General features: G+C 38.8%; 1 protein-coding gene across 2 annotated transcripts in view; it reads right to left on the minus strand.

Moving 5' to 3' along the window:
• Positions 1-12,904, minus strand: part of GABBR1 (gamma-aminobutyric acid type B receptor subunit 1) — a 44,522-nt gene extending 31,618 nt beyond the window's left edge. Inside the window, exon 1 of one of the 2 annotated variants that reach the window (XM_072641516.1) lies at positions 12,770-12,904. In XM_072641516.1, the coding sequence (XP_072497617.1) occupies positions 12,770-12,799 (30 nt within the window). In that variant the 5' untranslated portion in view covers positions 12,800-12,904. The remainder of the gene's footprint in view (positions 1-12,769) is intronic. The other variant, XM_072641517.1, reaches the window with a different exon arrangement.
• Between the last annotated feature and the right edge of the window lie 5,788 nt (positions 12,905-18,692).

Consider the following 18,692-nt stretch of genomic DNA (forward strand, 5'->3'; position numbering starts at 1 on the left):
AGGATTATAATGAAGTTTAGCAGGAAAGAAAAATGCAGGCTTCCAATGAAAATAACAAAGTGAAAGGAAGCTTTAGAGTAGTTCTCCTCCCCCCACCCAATACCTCAACAATAAAATATACTATACTGAATTCTGATTAAGAAAGCCAAGAAGTCACAATGAGTCATTTTTCCAGACCAGGGCAGCTGAAGGACATGATTAGAGGTCTGTGGATGTTGGAAAAGTAGTCTAACCATGAGCTCAGGGCTTCAGCAGCAGAACAAGGGAGTATTCCATGCTCAGGGGCAGAGAGAGGTCTTAGATAAAACACCAGCAAGAAATCCCAGGTAATTCCTGAGCAAGTATTAGGTACAGGAATGAGTCCCTCCCACCCACATAGTGCTGGGTCACAGATCTGGGGTGAAAAATAACAGAAGTAAGCATTGGTTCTGACTGTGACTGAGTCTAAAACAAGTTTTGGGAACTATATGGTAGCTGTGTGGGTCTGAATTCAGGAGAAGAATGCAGTATTGCAGACCAAAGAGGGTTGATTCAGCCACTCTGAACCTGCAGAGCCTCCCAGCATGCCAATAATGATTGAGTCCAGTGACAAACTACTATAACTCCCAACCAGAAACAAGGTAACAGACTCAAACATGTGTCAGGAATTTGCAGAACTCAAATTAGGTGGTCAGTGACCTGATCACCCCCTTGATCACACCACTTTGGAAGCATAGAAAACTTTCAGGACCCCAAATAGAGCTATGAAAGCAGCAGAAGGAGATAAAGGGAAAGAAGCTCAGGCTAGACACCCCTACCTCCCTCATAAGTGTACAAAGCCTAGCAATAACATAAAGTCCAAAGTCAAGAAGTAGACTTAAAGCATGAGCAAACAAATGAAAAATAGCACCATCAAAAAGAGGTACTATGGCAACTAGGAAGCTCAAAATTCAAACTCAGAAGAAGAGAATGACTCAAAAAATATACAAGCAGAGGGTAGAGCCAAGATGGCAGAGAAAAGGCAGGGACTCACCTGAATTCTCCCAAATTCTACTCCAAACAACTTTAAATAATACCTCAAAATGAACTCTAGAGTGACAGAATCCACAAAAGGATGGGGTGAAACAATTTTTCCAGCCCAAGACAACTTAGAAGATTGGCAGAAAATGTCTGTCACAACAGGGTAAGTGAAGTACAATTCAGTGCAGCCAGCTCAGGCTCTGACCAAGCAAATTAGCAGCAACCTCAGGGACAGTACAATCAGTAGCACAATAGGGGCTTCCTGAACTCTCAGCCTACAGACAGCAAGGAGGTCCAGTTAGAACGAAATTATAGGAATTCTCACTGCTGGCACTGGATGCAGGACTCTTTTGCTTTGTTGATACACAGATCCAGGTCTCAGTTCTGGGTTTCAGTCCCAAGGTGAGCATCAACATTAGCATACCATAGCTTGAAGCCTGAGGGGAATGAGGATTCTGGTCACAGTTCCAGGGTGGAAAAGAGTGCTTGTGGTCACTCATAGGCCAGATTATAGGTCAAGAGAACAGTGGGCAAATACCATGTTGGAAGAACTGAAAATTTACCAAGCCCGAGAACTAGCTCTAACAATAGCAGCAAGAAAGGCCTAAAGGTTAAGACCATGCCCCCTCCATCCCAGGGGCAGAGCCCAACTTTAATATAAAGTTAAAAGTCAAGGAATAAGCTGGAAAATGAGCAAACCAACAAAAAAAAGAAGAACCTGACTATAAAAAGTTACTATTATGGCATGGTAGATCAAAACACAAACTCAGAAGAAGATAATAAAATCAAAACTGCTACATCCAAAGCCTCCAAGAAAAATGTGAATTGGTCCAGTTTCCCTCAAAAAAAAATTTATGTAAAATAAGTGAGGTGGAGGAAACAGTTTGGTAAAGGAGGCACCCAAAAATGAAGAAAATAACACCTTAAAAAACAGTAAAACAAATGGTAAAAGAGGCATAAAAATCCACTGAAGAAAAGAACTCCTTAAAAAATAGAATTGGGCAAATGGAAAAGGAAACACAAAAGCTCACTGAAGAAAATAATTCCTTAAAAATTAGAATTAGACAAGTGGAAGCTAATGACTCTATAAAACATCAAGAAACAGTAAAACAAAATCAAAAAAATGACAAAATAGAAGAAAATGTGAACTATCTCATTGGAAAATCAATTGAACTGGACAACAGATCCAGGAGAGCTAATCTGAGAATTATTACACTACCTGAAAGCCATAATCAAAATAAGAAGCCTCAAATTGGTCATTCAAAATATTATCAAGGAAAACTGCCCTGATATTCTAGAACCAGAAAGCAAAATAGAAATTTAAAAATCCACTAATCATCACTTGAAAAAGATCCCAAAATGAAAAATTCCAAGTTTATACTCAAATTTCAGAGCTCCTAGGTCAAAGAGAAAATATTACAAGCAACCAGAAAAAATAATTCAGATATCATGGAGCCAAAGTAAGAATCAGACATGATTTAGTAGCTTCTTCATTTAAGGATTAGAGGGCTTGGAATATGATATTCTGAAAGGCAAAGGGGTTAGGATTACAATGAAAAATAACCTACCCAGCAAAACTGAGTATAATCCTTCAGGAGAAAAAGAAAGAACATTCAATGAAATAAAAGACTTTCAAGCATTCCTGATGAAAAGACCAGAGCCAAATAGAAAATTTAACTTTTAAATACAGGACTCAAGAAAAGCATGAAAAGATAAACAGAAAAGAGAAATCATAAGTTATTCAATACAGTTAAACTATTTACAATCCTACATGGGAAGATAGCACTTGTAACTCCTAAGGACTTTTTCATTATTAGAGCAATTAGGAGTATACACAGATAAAGGGCAGAGTTGTGAGTGGAATATGATGAGATGATATCAGTAAAAATAAAATTAAGGGGTGAGAAAGAGGAATGCACTGGGAGATGGGGAAATGGAGAGGTAGAATAGGGTAAATTACCTCACATAAAAAAAGGTGCAAAAGGGCTTTTACAGTGGAGAGAAATATGAAGGAACTTGGGTGGGGCGGAACACTTAAACCTTACTCTTATCAGAATTGGATCAAAGAGGGAATAACATACTCATTCTGTTGGGTATAGAAATCTATCATACCCTGCAGGAAAGTAGCAGGAAAGGGGATAATAGAAGGAAGTTGGAGGGAGATAATAGAAGGGAGAGTAGATTGGGGAAGGTAGTAATCAGAAACAAAACACTTTTGAGATTGGACAAGGTGAAAGCAGAGGACAGGGACAGCATAAACAGAGGAAATTGGATGGAGGAAAATAGTGATCATAACTGAAAAAAAAACTTACAAATTTCTCTGATAAAAGCCTCATTTCTCAAATATGTAGAAAAATTCAATGAAACTACCGAAATATTTTTATAGGACCAGAAAAAAATAATAACAAAATTCATCTGTAAGAACAAAAGATCCAGAATATCAAGAAAAATAAAGAAAAGAAATGCAAGGGAAGGTGGTGTAGCTGTACCACATCTAAAACTGCATTATAAAGCAGGAATCACAAAAACTACTTGGTACAGGCTAAGAAAAAGAGTGGTAGATCCATGGAATGGATTAGGTACACAAGACACAGTAGTCAATTATTATAGGAATCTACTGTTTGATAAATCTAAAGACTTCAGCTTCTGGGATAAGAACTCACTATTTAACAAAAATTGCTATTGGAAAACTGGAAAATAGTATGGCAGAAACTAGGCATAGACCAAAATCTTACACCATACTTCAAGATAAAGTCAAAATGGGTGCATGATTTAGACATAAAGGATGAGACTATAAGCAAATTCGGAAAGCAAATAATAATTTACTTGTCAGATTTATGGAGAACAGAGTTTATGACAACAAGAGATCAAGAACATTACAAAATGCAAAATGGATCATTTTGATTACATTAAATTAAAGGGTTTTTGCACAAACAAAGCCAAAGCAACCAACATTAAAAGGGAAGCAGAAAGCTTGTTTTCTCTTGAAAATAATTTTCACAGCCAGTGTCTCTGAAAAAGCCCTCATTTCTAAAATATATAGAGAACTGAGTCAAATTTATAAGAATACAAGTCATTGCCCAGTTGATAAACTGTCAAAGGATATGAACAGGCAGTTTTTAGAGGAAGAAATTAAAGCTCTCTATAGTCATATGAAAAAACTCTCCAAATCACTCTTGATTAGAGAAATGCTAATCAAAACAACTCTGAGTACCGCTTCACTTATCAGATTGGCTAACATGACAGAAAAGGAAAATGACAAATACTGGAGGTAATATGGAAAAATTGGGAAACTAATGCACTATTAGTGGAGTTGTGAACTAATCCAACCATTTTAGAGAGCAATTTGGAACTGTGCCCACAAATCTATTAAATTGTGCATTCCTTTTAATCAAGCAATACTAGTTCTATATTTCAAAGAATTTTTAAAAAGAAAAAAAGGAAAAGAAAAGGACCTAAGTGTACAAAAATGCAACTCTTTTTGTGGTGGCAAAGAATTGGAAAGTGAAAGTATGCCCCCCAGCTGGAGAGTGGCTGAACAAATTATGTTCTATAAATGTGATGGAATACTATTATACTATACAAAATGATGATGGGGATGGTTTCAGAAAAAAAACCGAGACTTGTATAAACTCAGTTGAAGTGAAAAGAAGCAGAAGAACAATTTCTATAATAATAGCAATATTGTAAAAATAATCAAATTTGAAAGAAATAATAATTCTGATCAACAAAATGACCCACCACATCATGAGGAAACATGCTTTCCACCTCCAGATGGAAAACTGATGGAGTCAGAGTACAAAATGAAACACATTTTCTTTTCTTTCCTTTATTTTCTTTAGACATTCTTAAAGCAGAATTTTTTTACACAACTATGCATATTCATGATATTTTTTTCTTGTCTTCTCAATAGGTGGGGAAGGGAGAAGGAAGGAAAAGAGAATTTGCAACCAAAAAAATAAAATAAAACTGAATCAAATAAATAAAAATAGATGACAAGTTTGGAACATTTTGAGTTTAAGTTACTGGTGGGACATTCAAGTGAAAATATGGTGTAATAAAGTAACATAAGGTGATATGGTTCAGGGAATGGACAGAGTAGCAGTCAAGCTCTTTCTCTACAATTCTTCCACAAAGAAAACACCAAACCTAGTTCTGAACAGGAAATTTTTTTTTAATAAATCACAAGGAATCATTTTTTTTTTAGTTCAGTTTAGCATAGGGAGATAAATAAGGAAAGATCTATGGACACTGGGGATAGAATCTAAGCAGGATTTGGGGAGGGAGGGGATGGAGCAGCAAGGCGTAGAGCACCTGAGTTCACAGGAACTAAAAGAAAACCAAGGCCATGTCCAAGAAAAAGAAGAGTTCCAAGACCTATATTGGTGAATCTGAGACCTGTGAGGGACAGAGGAATAGGTGCCAACTGACAGCTCTGTTGCTCACTACCTAGATCTAGGTCACAGACCCATGGCAGACTGAGGATCAGATTTGTGCCCAGGCATGATAATCTAGAGGGAAAAGCAGTCTCAGGCCTTAGGCTATGTACTGAGCAAGGAACCAGTTCAAAAGCAAAAAGTGACTATGTGGTCTGATCCCAGGAGAAAAGAAAAAAATCCCTTAGGGCCAGATGGATTCACAGGTGAATTCTACCAAACATTTAAAGAATAATTAATTCTAATACTACACAAATTATTTAGAAAAAGTAGGTGGAGTCCTATCAAATGCCTTTTATGACACAAATATGGTGCTGATACCTAAGGCAGGAAGAGCTAAAACAGAAAAAGAAAAATATAGGCCAATTTTCCTAAAAAATATCAATGCAAAAATTTTGAACAGTATACTAGCAAAGTGATTACAGCAATATATCACAAGTATTATACATTATGACCAGGTGGGATTTATACCAGGAATGCAGGATTGATTCAACATTGGGAAAAATGTCAACATATTGACTCTATTAGTAATAAAACCAACAGAAAGCATATGATTATTTCAATAGATGCTGAAAAAGCTTTTGATAAAATACTGCACCCATTCCTATTAAAAACACAAGAGAGCATAGGAATAAAAAGAGTGTTCCTTAAAATGATAAGCAGTATTTATCTAAAACCATCAGCAAACAATATCTGTAATGGAGATAAGCTAGAAGCCGCCCCAGTGAGATCAGGGGTGAGGTAAGAATGCCCATTACCACCACTATTATTCATTATTGTGCTAGAAATGTTAGCTATAACAATGAGAGAAGTAAAAGAAATTAGAATAGGCCATGAGAAAATCAAACTACTGGTCTTTAGAAATGATATGATAGTATGCTTACAAAATCCTAGAGAATAAACTAAAAATTATTTGAACTTTAACAACTTTAGCAAAGTTGCAGGATACAAGATAAACCCACACAAATCATCAGCATTTCTTTATGTGACCAACAAAGCCCAGAAGCAAGAGATAGGAGAAATTGTATTTTTGAAAACTGCAAATAATATAAAATACTTGGGAATCTACTTGCCAAGACAAACACAAGAACTGTATGAACACAACTACAAAACACTTTTCACACAAATAAAGTCAGATCTAATCAACTGGAAAAATATCAGTTGCTCATGAGCCAATATGATAAAAATGACATTCAGCCCAAACTAATTTGCTTATTCAGTAACATACCAATCAAACTACCAAAGCAGATGAGTTTAAGTAACAATAGCTAACATTTTACATAGTACTTTAGAGTTTGCAAGACACTTTACAAATGTCATCTCAATTGATCCTAACAACAGTCACTGAGAGTGGGACATGACAGAAATCACCAAACAACAACTTCCCATTTAATGCCAGTGCTTTCTCTCTAAGATTATCTCCAATTTATTCTGTCTACAGTATTTTACTGCATAATCATCTCCACTGCATAATCTTCACACTCTGGTTTGGGTTTGTTGTTTTTTTTCAGTCCAAAATTGGTTTCTAATCTTTGGTCATGTAATGGTCAGATGGTGTAATTCTGTTCCACATGCCACTTAAAAGGCAAACAAAGCAGCAATGTCCTCACCAGTACCATATGGATATACATTTATCTCTTGAGCATTGCTAGCCTCAACCCCAGAATTCTCAGTGCATGTGCCTTGTTAGTATATTTCCAAAAGCCAGACTTGCATGGTTTGTTTAGAGCACTGTAGTACTAGTCATAGTGTCTCTCAACCCAATAAAAAGCAGTAAATGCAAGGCGAGCACTCAAGCAGGTGAAGCTGCCATGAGTAAGTCCCTTGATATGGTAAGATTTGCATCTTTCCAATTTTAATTTATATTCACAAGTATTCCATACCTCCTAATCTTGCACCAAAGACAGTTTGGTAATAAATGATTTTTAAGTAATACCAGCACAATTTTTTGAAGGTCCACATAATGATTGCACCCACTTTTTGGCAAAAAAAAATCACCATACAATCTGCAACTATTATGCAGTGACATAAAGTATATCTTGTTTGTAAATAGTTGTTATATGTTGGCTCCCCACTCCTTGAGAGCAGGGACTAGTTTTTGCGTTTCTTTGTACCCAAAGTTTAACACAGTGCCTAACGCATAGTAAGTACTTCATAAATGCTTGTTGACTTGACTTGAAGAAGTTTGAAAATAGGATAATGCAAAAATCCTGGAAGGTAGGTGCTATTATTATCCTCATTTTACAAATAAAGAAACGAAGGCATGAAGAGGTTAAGCAATTTATCCAGGGTCACATAGCTAGTAAGGGTGTGAGACTGGATTTGAACTCAAGTCTTCTTGACTCTAGATCTAGTGCTCTATCCACTATGCCCATCTATATATCTTATAACATTTCATCCTAGAAATAATAGGCAGCCACCTATTGAATAACAGAAACTTAGAACTTATGCACTAATCTGCCACAGAGGATTAAGAAGTAGAATTTATCTTACACCAAATCATCATATACTTTAATATTCAGTGACTGTAATGCAAAGGTAGGCATAAAAAGATGGTGAAAAAATATCTTAGAAAATCTAGTTCAGAATTAAGAAATGAAAGTAGCTCTCCTTCTTTAAAAGAGAGAGAAAGTGAGAGAGAGAGAGAGAGACAGAGACAGAGAGAGAGAGAGACAGAGAGAGAGAGACAGAGACAGATACAGAGAGAGAGAGAGAGAGAGAGAGAGAGAGAGAGAGAGAGAGAGAGAGAGAGAGAGAGAGAGAGAGAGAGAGAGAGAGAGAGAGAGAGATTTGGATGTGCTGAGCACTAACATCATTAAACACACAAATTTAAGTTGACTTTCTCTTAATGAATAGAAAATTATTTATTGCCAACATGGGAATCATTTCAAAACCAGCTCCCTCTATGTAGTCAAGTCATTGACTAGTTAGAGCAAAGGTCGACAAAAGTGTCAAATATACACTCCCTTATCTTCTCTGGCACTGCTACCACTCTAGTGTAGGTCCTCATCACCTCATGCCTAAATCACTGCAATAGCTGGCTAGTCAGTCTGCCTGCCTCAGGTCTCCCTGCTCCAGTCCATTCATCCATTCATCCTCCATTCAGATACTAAAGTGATTTTCCTAAAGCACAGGCTCACTCATGAGTACAGACTCAATAAATTCCAGTGGCTTTCTATTGCCTCCAGGAACAAATTTAAAATACTCTGTTTGGCATTCATAGCCCTTGGTAACCTAACACTCTCCTACCTTTCCAGTTTTCTTACATCTTCCTCTCCCACAAGCACCCTTTAATTCAGTGACACTGGCCTCCTGGCTGTTCCACAAACCTGCCACTCCATCTCTCCTCTCTGAGCATTGTTTTCTCTGGCTATACGCCACATCTGGAATGTTCTCTCTCCTCCCATTCCAACTAGTGATTTCCCTGGGTTTTTTTTTTTCATTCCAACTAAAATTCCACCTTCCCCCAACCCTTCTTAATTCCAATGTCTTCCCTCTATTATTTTCCTATCTATCCTGTATACAGATTGCTTTGTATATGTTTATTTTCTCCCCCATTAGACTGTCACTAACTCATTTGCATTTTGCTTTTTTAAAAAATCCCCCAGCACTCAGCACAGTGTCTGACACATAGTAGATGCTTAATAAATATTAATTGATTGATTAGTAAGAGTCTGAGACCAAATTTGAACTCAGGAAGATGACTCTTCCTGATTCCAAGCCCAGTGTTCTATCCACTGCCCCACCTAGCTGTCCAATGATTAATAATCATTGTGTGTTAGAGAAATTTAATTAATGGAAAATAGCCCCAGTCAGCAAACGCAAGATTTTTCTGTCATGAGGAGAAATGAGGAAACCACAGAAAGCAAGGTTACAAAGCAAGCTCCTTTGGAAAACATTTCCCAAGGAGCACAAATTATGTAGTTTTGTTTCACCATACAGGTCTAACCAGCAGGGGGACCTCTGGAGTAAATTCTGAGTTCTCTGGCTTCAGAACTGCCAGTTTTAGGCACTTCTAGCATTACTGTGTCAAGCAGACATGGCCATCCTCAGAACTGGCAGGAAGCCCTCACCAACTCCCCCTAAGACAACAGTTCTTAACCTTTTTGTGTGATGGACCCCCTCAGTAGTCTGAGTCTCAGAATGTTTTTAAAATAAAATGCACAGGATTACAGAGAAAACTAATTATTTTGAAATAGTAAAAAAAAAATTTAATTCATGCACCCCAGATTAAGAACATTTGCCCTAAGGGCTACTCTTTAAAGCTACAGTAGGGGATGTTTCAAAGGGAGTGAAGGTTCTCAGAGTATTTGATTTTTCTCAGCTTATATTTTTTAAGATTATCTTTCTTTGACCTCTGGTACTTCCCATTTGGGGCAGCTATTGTGGTAGAGTGGGATAGAGTCAGGCCTCGAGTCAGAAACACTAACCTTGCCAAATTCAGCTTCAGATACTAACTGTGTGATTCCCGGGCAAATTACTGAACCCTGTTTGCCTCAGTTTCCTTATCTGTAAAATGAGTTGGAGAGGGAAATGGCAAACCACTCCATCATCTTTGTCAAGAAAACCCTAAATAGGGTCATGAAGAATCAGATATGACCAAAAGGGTTGAACAAGTTCCTATTTAATGTCCATGCCTTCCCTCTAAGTTTATCTCCAATTTATCTTGTCTATATCTTTTCTGTAAATAGTTGTTATATGTTGTCTTCCCATTAGACCATGAGTTCCTCTAAAGCAGGGACTGTTTTTTGCCTTTCTTTGTTCCCTGAGCTTAGTACGATGCCTGACACATCATAGACATTTAATAAATGGAGTAAAGCAATGTTACCTTTAAAAGAAACATAACCAGCAATCTGCTGGAAAAAAAAAAAGAACTTTTTAAAAGTGCTCAAAAAACAATGTTAATGCCTCCCTGGAATGATTTAGGATTAGGGATATGGATGACATGTTCAAAATGTATCCTGGCTGATTTGCCATGGATGGGAAATTTCAAATTCTGGGCTAATTTAACAGGGAATTAGCCAAAAGGATTCCTATTTTTATATTCATAACTCTGGAATATGTATTTCAAAAGGTATAATCATACAACTCCCCCAACATATATGAGGCATCATCCTCCTTCTCTCCTTACACCTCAGTCCCTGGGGAGAGGAAAGGGATTAAGTTCACAGTTTAGTTCAGTTCCCTTAGAACAAAATCCCAGTTCCAATCCCAATCTGAATCCCTAATCCAGCTCAACTCTCAAGCATCCTGGTTTCCAAAGGCTTCCATGTCAGCCTGACTGACTGCAACACTCTACCTGCAATTCTGACTCCAAGGTTTCCATGGCTCAAAATTCCTGGGTACCATGGCGATCACCTCTGGCATCTGAAACTGGTCCCTCTTGTACATATTTTTCCCTGCCTCAGCTGAAGGAATATTGGAAATGGACTGAACTAGACTGGGATCTTGTAAGCTTTGAAAGGTCAGAAAAGCAAGCTGCCTGAGCTCCAATATCAGGAATCTATGCCAGAGTTTGCAGGCAGCCTATTCTGGTGAGGAGTGAACTCCTCAGCTACCTACTTAACCCAGTACAATACTGGATTGAAGGCAATCAAGGGAAAGCAATTCATCCATGGGCTATGCTGCATTTGGGAGGGAATTTGGTTGAGGCAAATACTTTATAGCAACTGCATTAGGTTTGAGCATCTTTTCCCCAGGCACCAATGTGTAATCCAGTACCCTTACTATTAGGGAGAAATGTTTATATTTCTTGTTAGAAAATCTATATTTTCCCATTAACTATCTCTTTGTAAAAGCTGATTGATGTTAACCAGTTGACCATGTCATCCCCCTACTCTTTATCCTCCGGTAACTATTGCCTGCAAAATCAAAAAAAAAATCCCATCACCCCATCAGAAGTACTGAGTGAATACACACATTCCTGCAACTTCAGACTGGGGAACACTTCATCTGACCCTGCTGCTTCTGTAGTCGGAGACATTGAGGCTGGGAATTGGGGCAGCTTCTACAAGAAACCCTTTGTAACTTAGCCATCTCCTTCCTTTCCAGTCTTCTTACACTTTACTCCTCCCCTAATACCCTTTGATCCATGACCTCCTGGCTGTTTGCAAACAAGAGATTCTGTATCTCCACTCTGGGTATTTTCTCTGATTATCTCCCATTCCTGAAATGCTCTCCTGCCTCATTTCTGCCTACTTCCTTCACATTCCAACTAAAATCCCATCTTTTATAGGAAGTCTTTCCTAACTCCTCTTCATTTGTGCCTTCCCTCTGTTAATTATTTCCTATTTATTCCAAATATAGCTTGTTGTATATATTAGCTCGTCTCCCCCTCCACCCCCCACTATATTTTGAGCTTCTTGAGAGCAGGGACTTGTCAATTTTGCTCTTTTTTTATACCCAAAGCTTAGCATTCTAGTAGTACTTAGCATATTACATAGTAGATAGTTAAATGTATATTGACTGATTGATCCTAGGGCACTAATCATTAGTAACTGACACTGGAGAAAACATGCCAGAATGAGACCTCAAGCAAATAGTATTAGAAAGATATCTGCAATCTCTTGCTTCCTTTTAAGCCAAGACAAACTTGCTAGCCAGCCACCTTGAAGTCTTCCAAGCTGAAACCTGCTTTGACCTCTGATTCATCCATGAGCAGTTAAAAAAAAATGTGGGGCAGAGAAGAAATGCATTTGTATTTAACATATTTCAGCTGAATGTTCTTTCTGGTGAATTTCACAAGCAACCATATCCTAACAATTCTGTCAGAAGTGAACTTGCTAACTGCTTCAATGTTCCTCAGTCTAGAATATAGAATTGGTTTCAAAACCAAAGAGTCAAATAGTCAAGACAAGTGAAAGAAAAAGGTTTTGATTTTCCTGGGCAGAGCTTTGGTTCACAGTCAAAAAAAATCTTCAGAATCTAACTCTCAGTCCAGGTCTAGTGAAGAGTCTCCAGATACCCAGTTACCTTGGCCAAACAGATCCAGCTTTCCCTTACCTAAGATGACAAATGTGAACCTTGTGAAAAGTGTTGGTTTCCCAATGATGGTAACTTCAGTCTTAACCCTGTTGAAGGAGACCTCTATGAGCCCTGGAGCCTGACTTCAGTCCGTTGCCCTGACTGTGAGGTCTCATCCCTCTTTCAAGCTACAGTCCTGAGTAGGGTACATCCAGAACGCACATACCACCCCCTCCAAACCCTGAGCAGAGGATAACAGTTAGAGAAATAGCTTTAGCTTGAGTGTTTCCAATAGCTTCATGAACAGTCACAGCGATATCTAAAATACCAGTTCCAAAAGCAATGGACCCAATCCCCAGCCCATCAGATACCATTTGCAGTGCCTCAATAATCGAGAGCATAGAAGCAGCAGGGTCAGATGAAGTGTTCCCCAGTCTAAAGGTGCAGGATTGTCTGTAGCCACTCAGTATTTCTAATGGGGTGATTGGACCCCAGTCCAAAGACCACATCTCTGATAGTAACCCATGAGCAGGCCCCAGTGAAACAAACTATCTCTCCCTGTTACAAGAACAAGCTGACCTCTGTAGAATTTCCCTTGTTTAAACAGAACTATCTTGTACCAACAGAACCATCACGTACTGACTCCCCCAGTTACCAAATACATTCCAGAGGTCGAGATATAGATGTCAACTCCCCAATCTATCTTATCTAAACAGGACATCGACTGGTAACAAACAGGAAGGCCATGACCATCAGTGTTGACTTAATGATGTTGCAGACCTAAAAACACACCCTTGGTGGTGAGCCAGTTCCTTCCTCCACCTCCTCTTCCCTTTCTCTCCCCCTTCCCCCTCTTCCCATAGTGAACTCTTGGTAAAACACCTGCTCACTAAGGGCAAAAACTGCATGTTCTTTTAAGAAGTGACCACTCTTTAATCCCACCCCACATCCCACCTGGCCTACCTAATTAGCATGATTGACAAACCCTACACTGAGTTTTTCCCACAAAAGCTTTTGTTTAACCCCCCAATAGGTTGTGAGCTCCCTAAGGACCTCCACTCACTTTACAGTATCGAAATAGATAAGGATCCCCAGACTTTATCAAGGCTATAAGATTGAGAAAGAAGATTTTTCCATTTTATTAAATAATTAATATTTAATCAACTGGGGTGATCATGCTGATTTTATATAGAGAAAGAGAAGGTGAGCCCCATGGGCAGAGAAGGGCCCACATATGAAACCTGTGGTTTCATAGCTCCAAAAGAGGCAGAATAGACATCTCTAGCCCCTTATCCCCTTCACCTTTCTCCCAGGGACACTTTCATTCCTGCCAAGGATGGAAGCAGGAAGGTGGACCAGAGGCCACTCTGCTCTGCTCAGAGAGAGTGGGGACCAAATTAGAAGTATATCTGCTTCCTTAAATATTATTTGTCTAAGGGCTATGATGGGGTTCAAGTTAACTTCTGGTCACTGTCATTTTGCAGGGAAGGGAAACCTCAAACTCTGTGTCCAAGACTTGACCCCTTTCTCAACTAATATCAGTTATACTATGAATACACATAGTAAATAGAAAATAAATCCATTTATTCAAACCATAGCAAGATAGATATAAAAGAAAGTATACATAAGAGACTATATATCAGACAATACAGAGTAAAGGAGCTCTTCCATTGAGAAATATAGTTCAGTTCAATCAAGAGAGTATCTTTGATTTTATCCAATGAGAAACTCCCTCCAATCTCTATCGTAACAAACTAACTGTTCTTTCCAGAGTCTTTTCCTTCAGCAACATAGAGTTGCCCTCTTCCATCTTTTTTTCTCACAACTGGAAGTCAGAAGTTTCCAAAGCAACTCAACACTTGAAGAGTCCCAAAGAACACTTGAAGTTTGATGAATCTCCAAAGAGGACTTATCCCAAAAGACACTCAAAGGGGACTGCTTGAGAATTAAAGCTTTCTCAGCTCTTCTTAACTCCACCCCACCAGTTACACAGGGCAGGACATTCATCTCCACCATTAAGAAAAGAGTCCTATATCAATTTTTTTCCCATTCAATTAATAAAGAAAATTGTAAATATATTCATGAGAAATAAATTATCGCAATATATCATAGAGTTTGGAGGATGTGTGAATTTCTTTTTGCTTGACTATATGGTCTTATTACAGGAGAAGGCTTCCACTGGCATTGAGTGAGGTGAGATTTGTGGAGGGAGGAGATAGCAATAGTAATAGTAATCAGTTGGTGGCACTATCTGTCAAGGTTTGTGGTCTTAATGGAAGAAGAACAAGAAGGAGAAGAAAAAGGAGGAGAATGAGAAAGAGGAGGAGGAGAAGGAGGAGGAGGAGGAGAAAGGAGGAGGAGAAGGAGAAAAAAAAGGAGAAGGAGAAGAAGACACTCACTTTCCAATCTGACCCCTGTCTTTGATGGTAGCTATCGCCACCTTCAGAGACAGCTAGATGGTACAGTGGTTAGAGCACCAGAGCTGGAATCAGGAAGACCTGAGTTCAAATATGGGCTCAGACATTTATTAGCTGTGTAACTCTAGGCAAGTCACTTAACTTTCCACATCTGTAAAAATGAGTTGGGAAAGTAAATAGAAAAACCACTCCAGTTTCTTTGCCAAGAAAACCCCCAAATGGGGGCAGAAAGAGTTAGACAGGACTGAACAACAATAAAAGGCCACTTTCCCTAAACTGTCTTTAGGGTAACCTCTTTAATCAATGCCCTTGTTTCACGAAGAATGGATAAAGGAAAAACAGTGGAAAGATATTGTGTCTTACCAACTTCTTCAGCCTCCCACCTTACCTCCTTATCAGACTGCCAATAACACAGTTCACTTCTACTTGAGGACAGAAAAATCTCAGTTTAAATTTTACTTATTTAGGGAAGTTTGTCAAAAATTAAACAATAAATCAAAACCATAAGAATTTCTTAAAATTTTAGCTCAAGATCTTCCACTCCTGGGCAGAACCTTGATGTTTTAAGCCAACTGTCCTCTTTTTATCTTTGTATACTAAAATTGATTCACTAGCTCTTTCTCTTTCTGCTCCCGTTTATGGTTAAGAACATACACAAAACATTTACAACCAGCCATAATTTTATATTTAGGGCAAGCTAGCTTTTTAAATAATATGCAAAACAGGAATTAATAGCAATTTAAGGAACAAAGAAAGATCTTGGCATAAATACCTGTCAGATAGGAGAGTAAAACCCTTCCCAGGTTTTTGCAGATCTCCTGACTTGATAACAGTCCAAGGTTTCAGTCTATTCCACCAATATCCCCTTCTCAGGTGTTTGAATGGGTTAGGGAAAACAGTCAATGAAGAAGTCAACTGCTTAAAACACCTAGTCTCTAGGTTCTGGACTAGCAGCAAAAAATGCCTGATGGATCCCCCTCTCCCTCTCCCTCTCCCTCTCCCTCTCCCTCTTCCCACCTGTCTACAATCTGCCATTGTGTTTCTAATCCATTTGCTCTTCTCCATGGAGAACACTGAAACCAAAATGCCCCTGCTGAGCCTTTCCTTTAAGCTACAATTTTTTCATACAGCTGAGCTCTGGAAGCTTTTCCCAGTCTGCAGGGTTTTGGTCCCCCACAAACCAGATGCAAAAGAAAAAGGAGAGCTTTAATGAAACATTTTTAAAAATACACAGAAAAGAGCAGAAGGGAGTTCAGTGAAAGATATAGACAAACGAGGAAGTTTTGTTACCATTGTGTTAGATTTAATGCATACTTTTGAAAACTGGGCATAATAAAAATTCATAGTTTCACAATTCTGGTTTGTTTGTGTTTTTTTGTAGTCCACTTTTTGAATTGCTATCAAACAGACTTGGACATGCAGCAAGGCAAAATAGGGGTGGACAGTTCCCTTTCCCAAGTGTGATTGGCTCCCTCTACATCACAGGTAAATAGTAAGTGGCATGACAGCAAGAAAGTGAATCTCAGTTCCCCCAGAAAAGCATAGAGGAAAGTCAACAAAGCAATGTCACCAACAGCTTTGTTTCTGCCTCTCAGATGGTAGCTAGCTCGCTCTTAGATTCAGTCTCCAGACCTTTAGGGCATGCCCCATCACTTTGGAATAGTAGCACAGTAATGCTTGATGGTACTTAGCTCAAGCTGATGAGGGCTGGAAGGGCGGTGTAACACCCCCACTGAAACCAGGGTACCAGGGGCAGGTCATCTGGAGAAGAATTTATGAACTCAAGCATTGCTGAGGTCAAGGTAAAGATTTATTACGCTTTCCAGCAGCAAAAGTTCTTAGGGAACTTGCAACTTTAAAGGGGTACAGGCAAAGTTTATATAGGATATTCTATAGTATCACTTGCGCCAAATATGCTGACTAGGTGTTTTGGGGTGGAATTAGGGAGTGGTTAAAGAGTGGTCAGTTCTTAAAGGAACATGCACTTTTAGTATCTACTGCACAGGTATTTTACCCAAAATTCATCAGGAAATAACCCAAGGCGGGGATTACCTGAAGGTGTGGTTTTAGGTCTGAAAGTCACTAAATCAACTAGCAGTCAGGGCTGGCTCAAAAATACGAGGTTGTTCTCATCAATGTCTTGTTAGATAAGATAAATGTAAGGGAGTATATATGTATATACTCTATATGTCTAACTCTAGGACACATATGATTGGTCAGTGAGTAGTAAATGTCATTATGATCCAGCACACAGCCTATTCAGCTAGTACACAGCTGGTTCAAATAATGAGTTCTATAGGTAGAGCTGGCTACTATAGCAGGGAGGGAGATAACATTGTTGCTGGGGCAGGCTGTCCTTGGGCTGGGGAGAAACTGCCTGGGATGGTGTTGAGGCTAGGAAGAAATGTGATTTTTAAAGAGAAATGTGATTTTAGAATTGGGGCCCAAGTACATGCACCCAAGCACCCCATCAAAGCCACAATGACAAAGTTTTATACATATACACACATACATACATACATACACATATATAAATATATACACAAATAATATATATGTGTACACATATACATACATATATACATACGTACACACATATATATACACACACATATATATACATTTACCTAAATATGTGTGTGTGTGTGTGTGTGTATCAGCTTGATAAGTAGCCAAAAAGACTATTTTATGGAGAACTCATACAAGGCAGGCACTCACTCACATAAAAGTTAGAAGAAGCAACACAAGAACACTCTCAAGGTCTCTCTGAAGAACTTTGGGATTGATTGTGTGACATAAGAGACACTGGCACAGGACTGCCTAGCACGGAGTGCCCTCATCAGAGAAGGTAAGCAAAGCAGAATTGAAGTAGCTTAAAAAAAACTTGAGATGTGAAAATTTAGAGAATCCACCCTAAACATTCACATGGACTATTTTGACTGACCTGTGGTAGAACATTCTGAAGTCATATTGATCTGATCAGCCACAGTCAAATCCACTGTAACTTGACTCTAGCATAATGATATCATTTTCTCTTTCAATCTTTTGGACAATGAAGGATAACAACAATCAACCAACCAACCAGCCTCCAACTTCCACCATTCTCCATCATCTACCAAGGTCAAAGTCTGTGCCCCTCTACATCTTCCTTAGTTGGCTTTACTTCCACCTCACCTGTTCATAAATCTCCTTCAAGGTCAAAGTCCTTCAAGGTAAGGGTTTAAAGCACTTAAAGCACTAGTATGACTTCAAGTAAAATCTGAAATCTACTCCGAGCTTAGAGAAAACTGAGGAAAGAAGACTACCCCCAGTTGCCACTCACACTCCCTTCTCCTTTGCCCTATGTCTAAATCCTTCTCACAGAGGTTGTGTTTGTTGATAGAAGCCGAGAAATTTTCTTCCTGCTATTCCCCTTGCCTCCTAGTTCAGTTGATATAGTCATAAGATGTAGTTACAGATGTCAAGGTGTTGATGTGGTAATAAAGTATTAACACCAAATAATGTCCTTACAAAGTATAAACACCTCACTCCAATTGAGCCAGAAGGAGCAAAGTGAGTGGCCAAAAATTGGTCAGACCTAAGAAGGCAATAAATAGCTAATACCTGAAGACATTTAAGAGTTGTAGTTTGGGTGAATGTAAACCAGGAACCAGTGTCAGAGTTCCCTGAGAGGGGTGGGAGGTGGGGATTTATAATGTGTAAAAGAACTAACAGGGCTTCCTCTCCTCTTCTACCTGGGTTTAGGATTAGGAGCTTCCTGCTGGCCTCTGGCTATGTTGACACAAGTTTCTAGTGACCTGGGGCTCATGGGTGTTGCAGACTTTCCAACTTGGTGGATGTCTGAAAACCACTATACCTTGCCCTCCCAACCACAAAT

Source organism: Notamacropus eugenii, chromosome 2, assembly GCF_028372415.1.
Source record: "Notamacropus eugenii isolate mMacEug1 chromosome 2, mMacEug1.pri_v2, whole genome shotgun sequence".
Taxonomy (NCBI): domain Eukaryota; kingdom Metazoa; phylum Chordata; class Mammalia; order Diprotodontia; family Macropodidae; genus Notamacropus; species Notamacropus eugenii.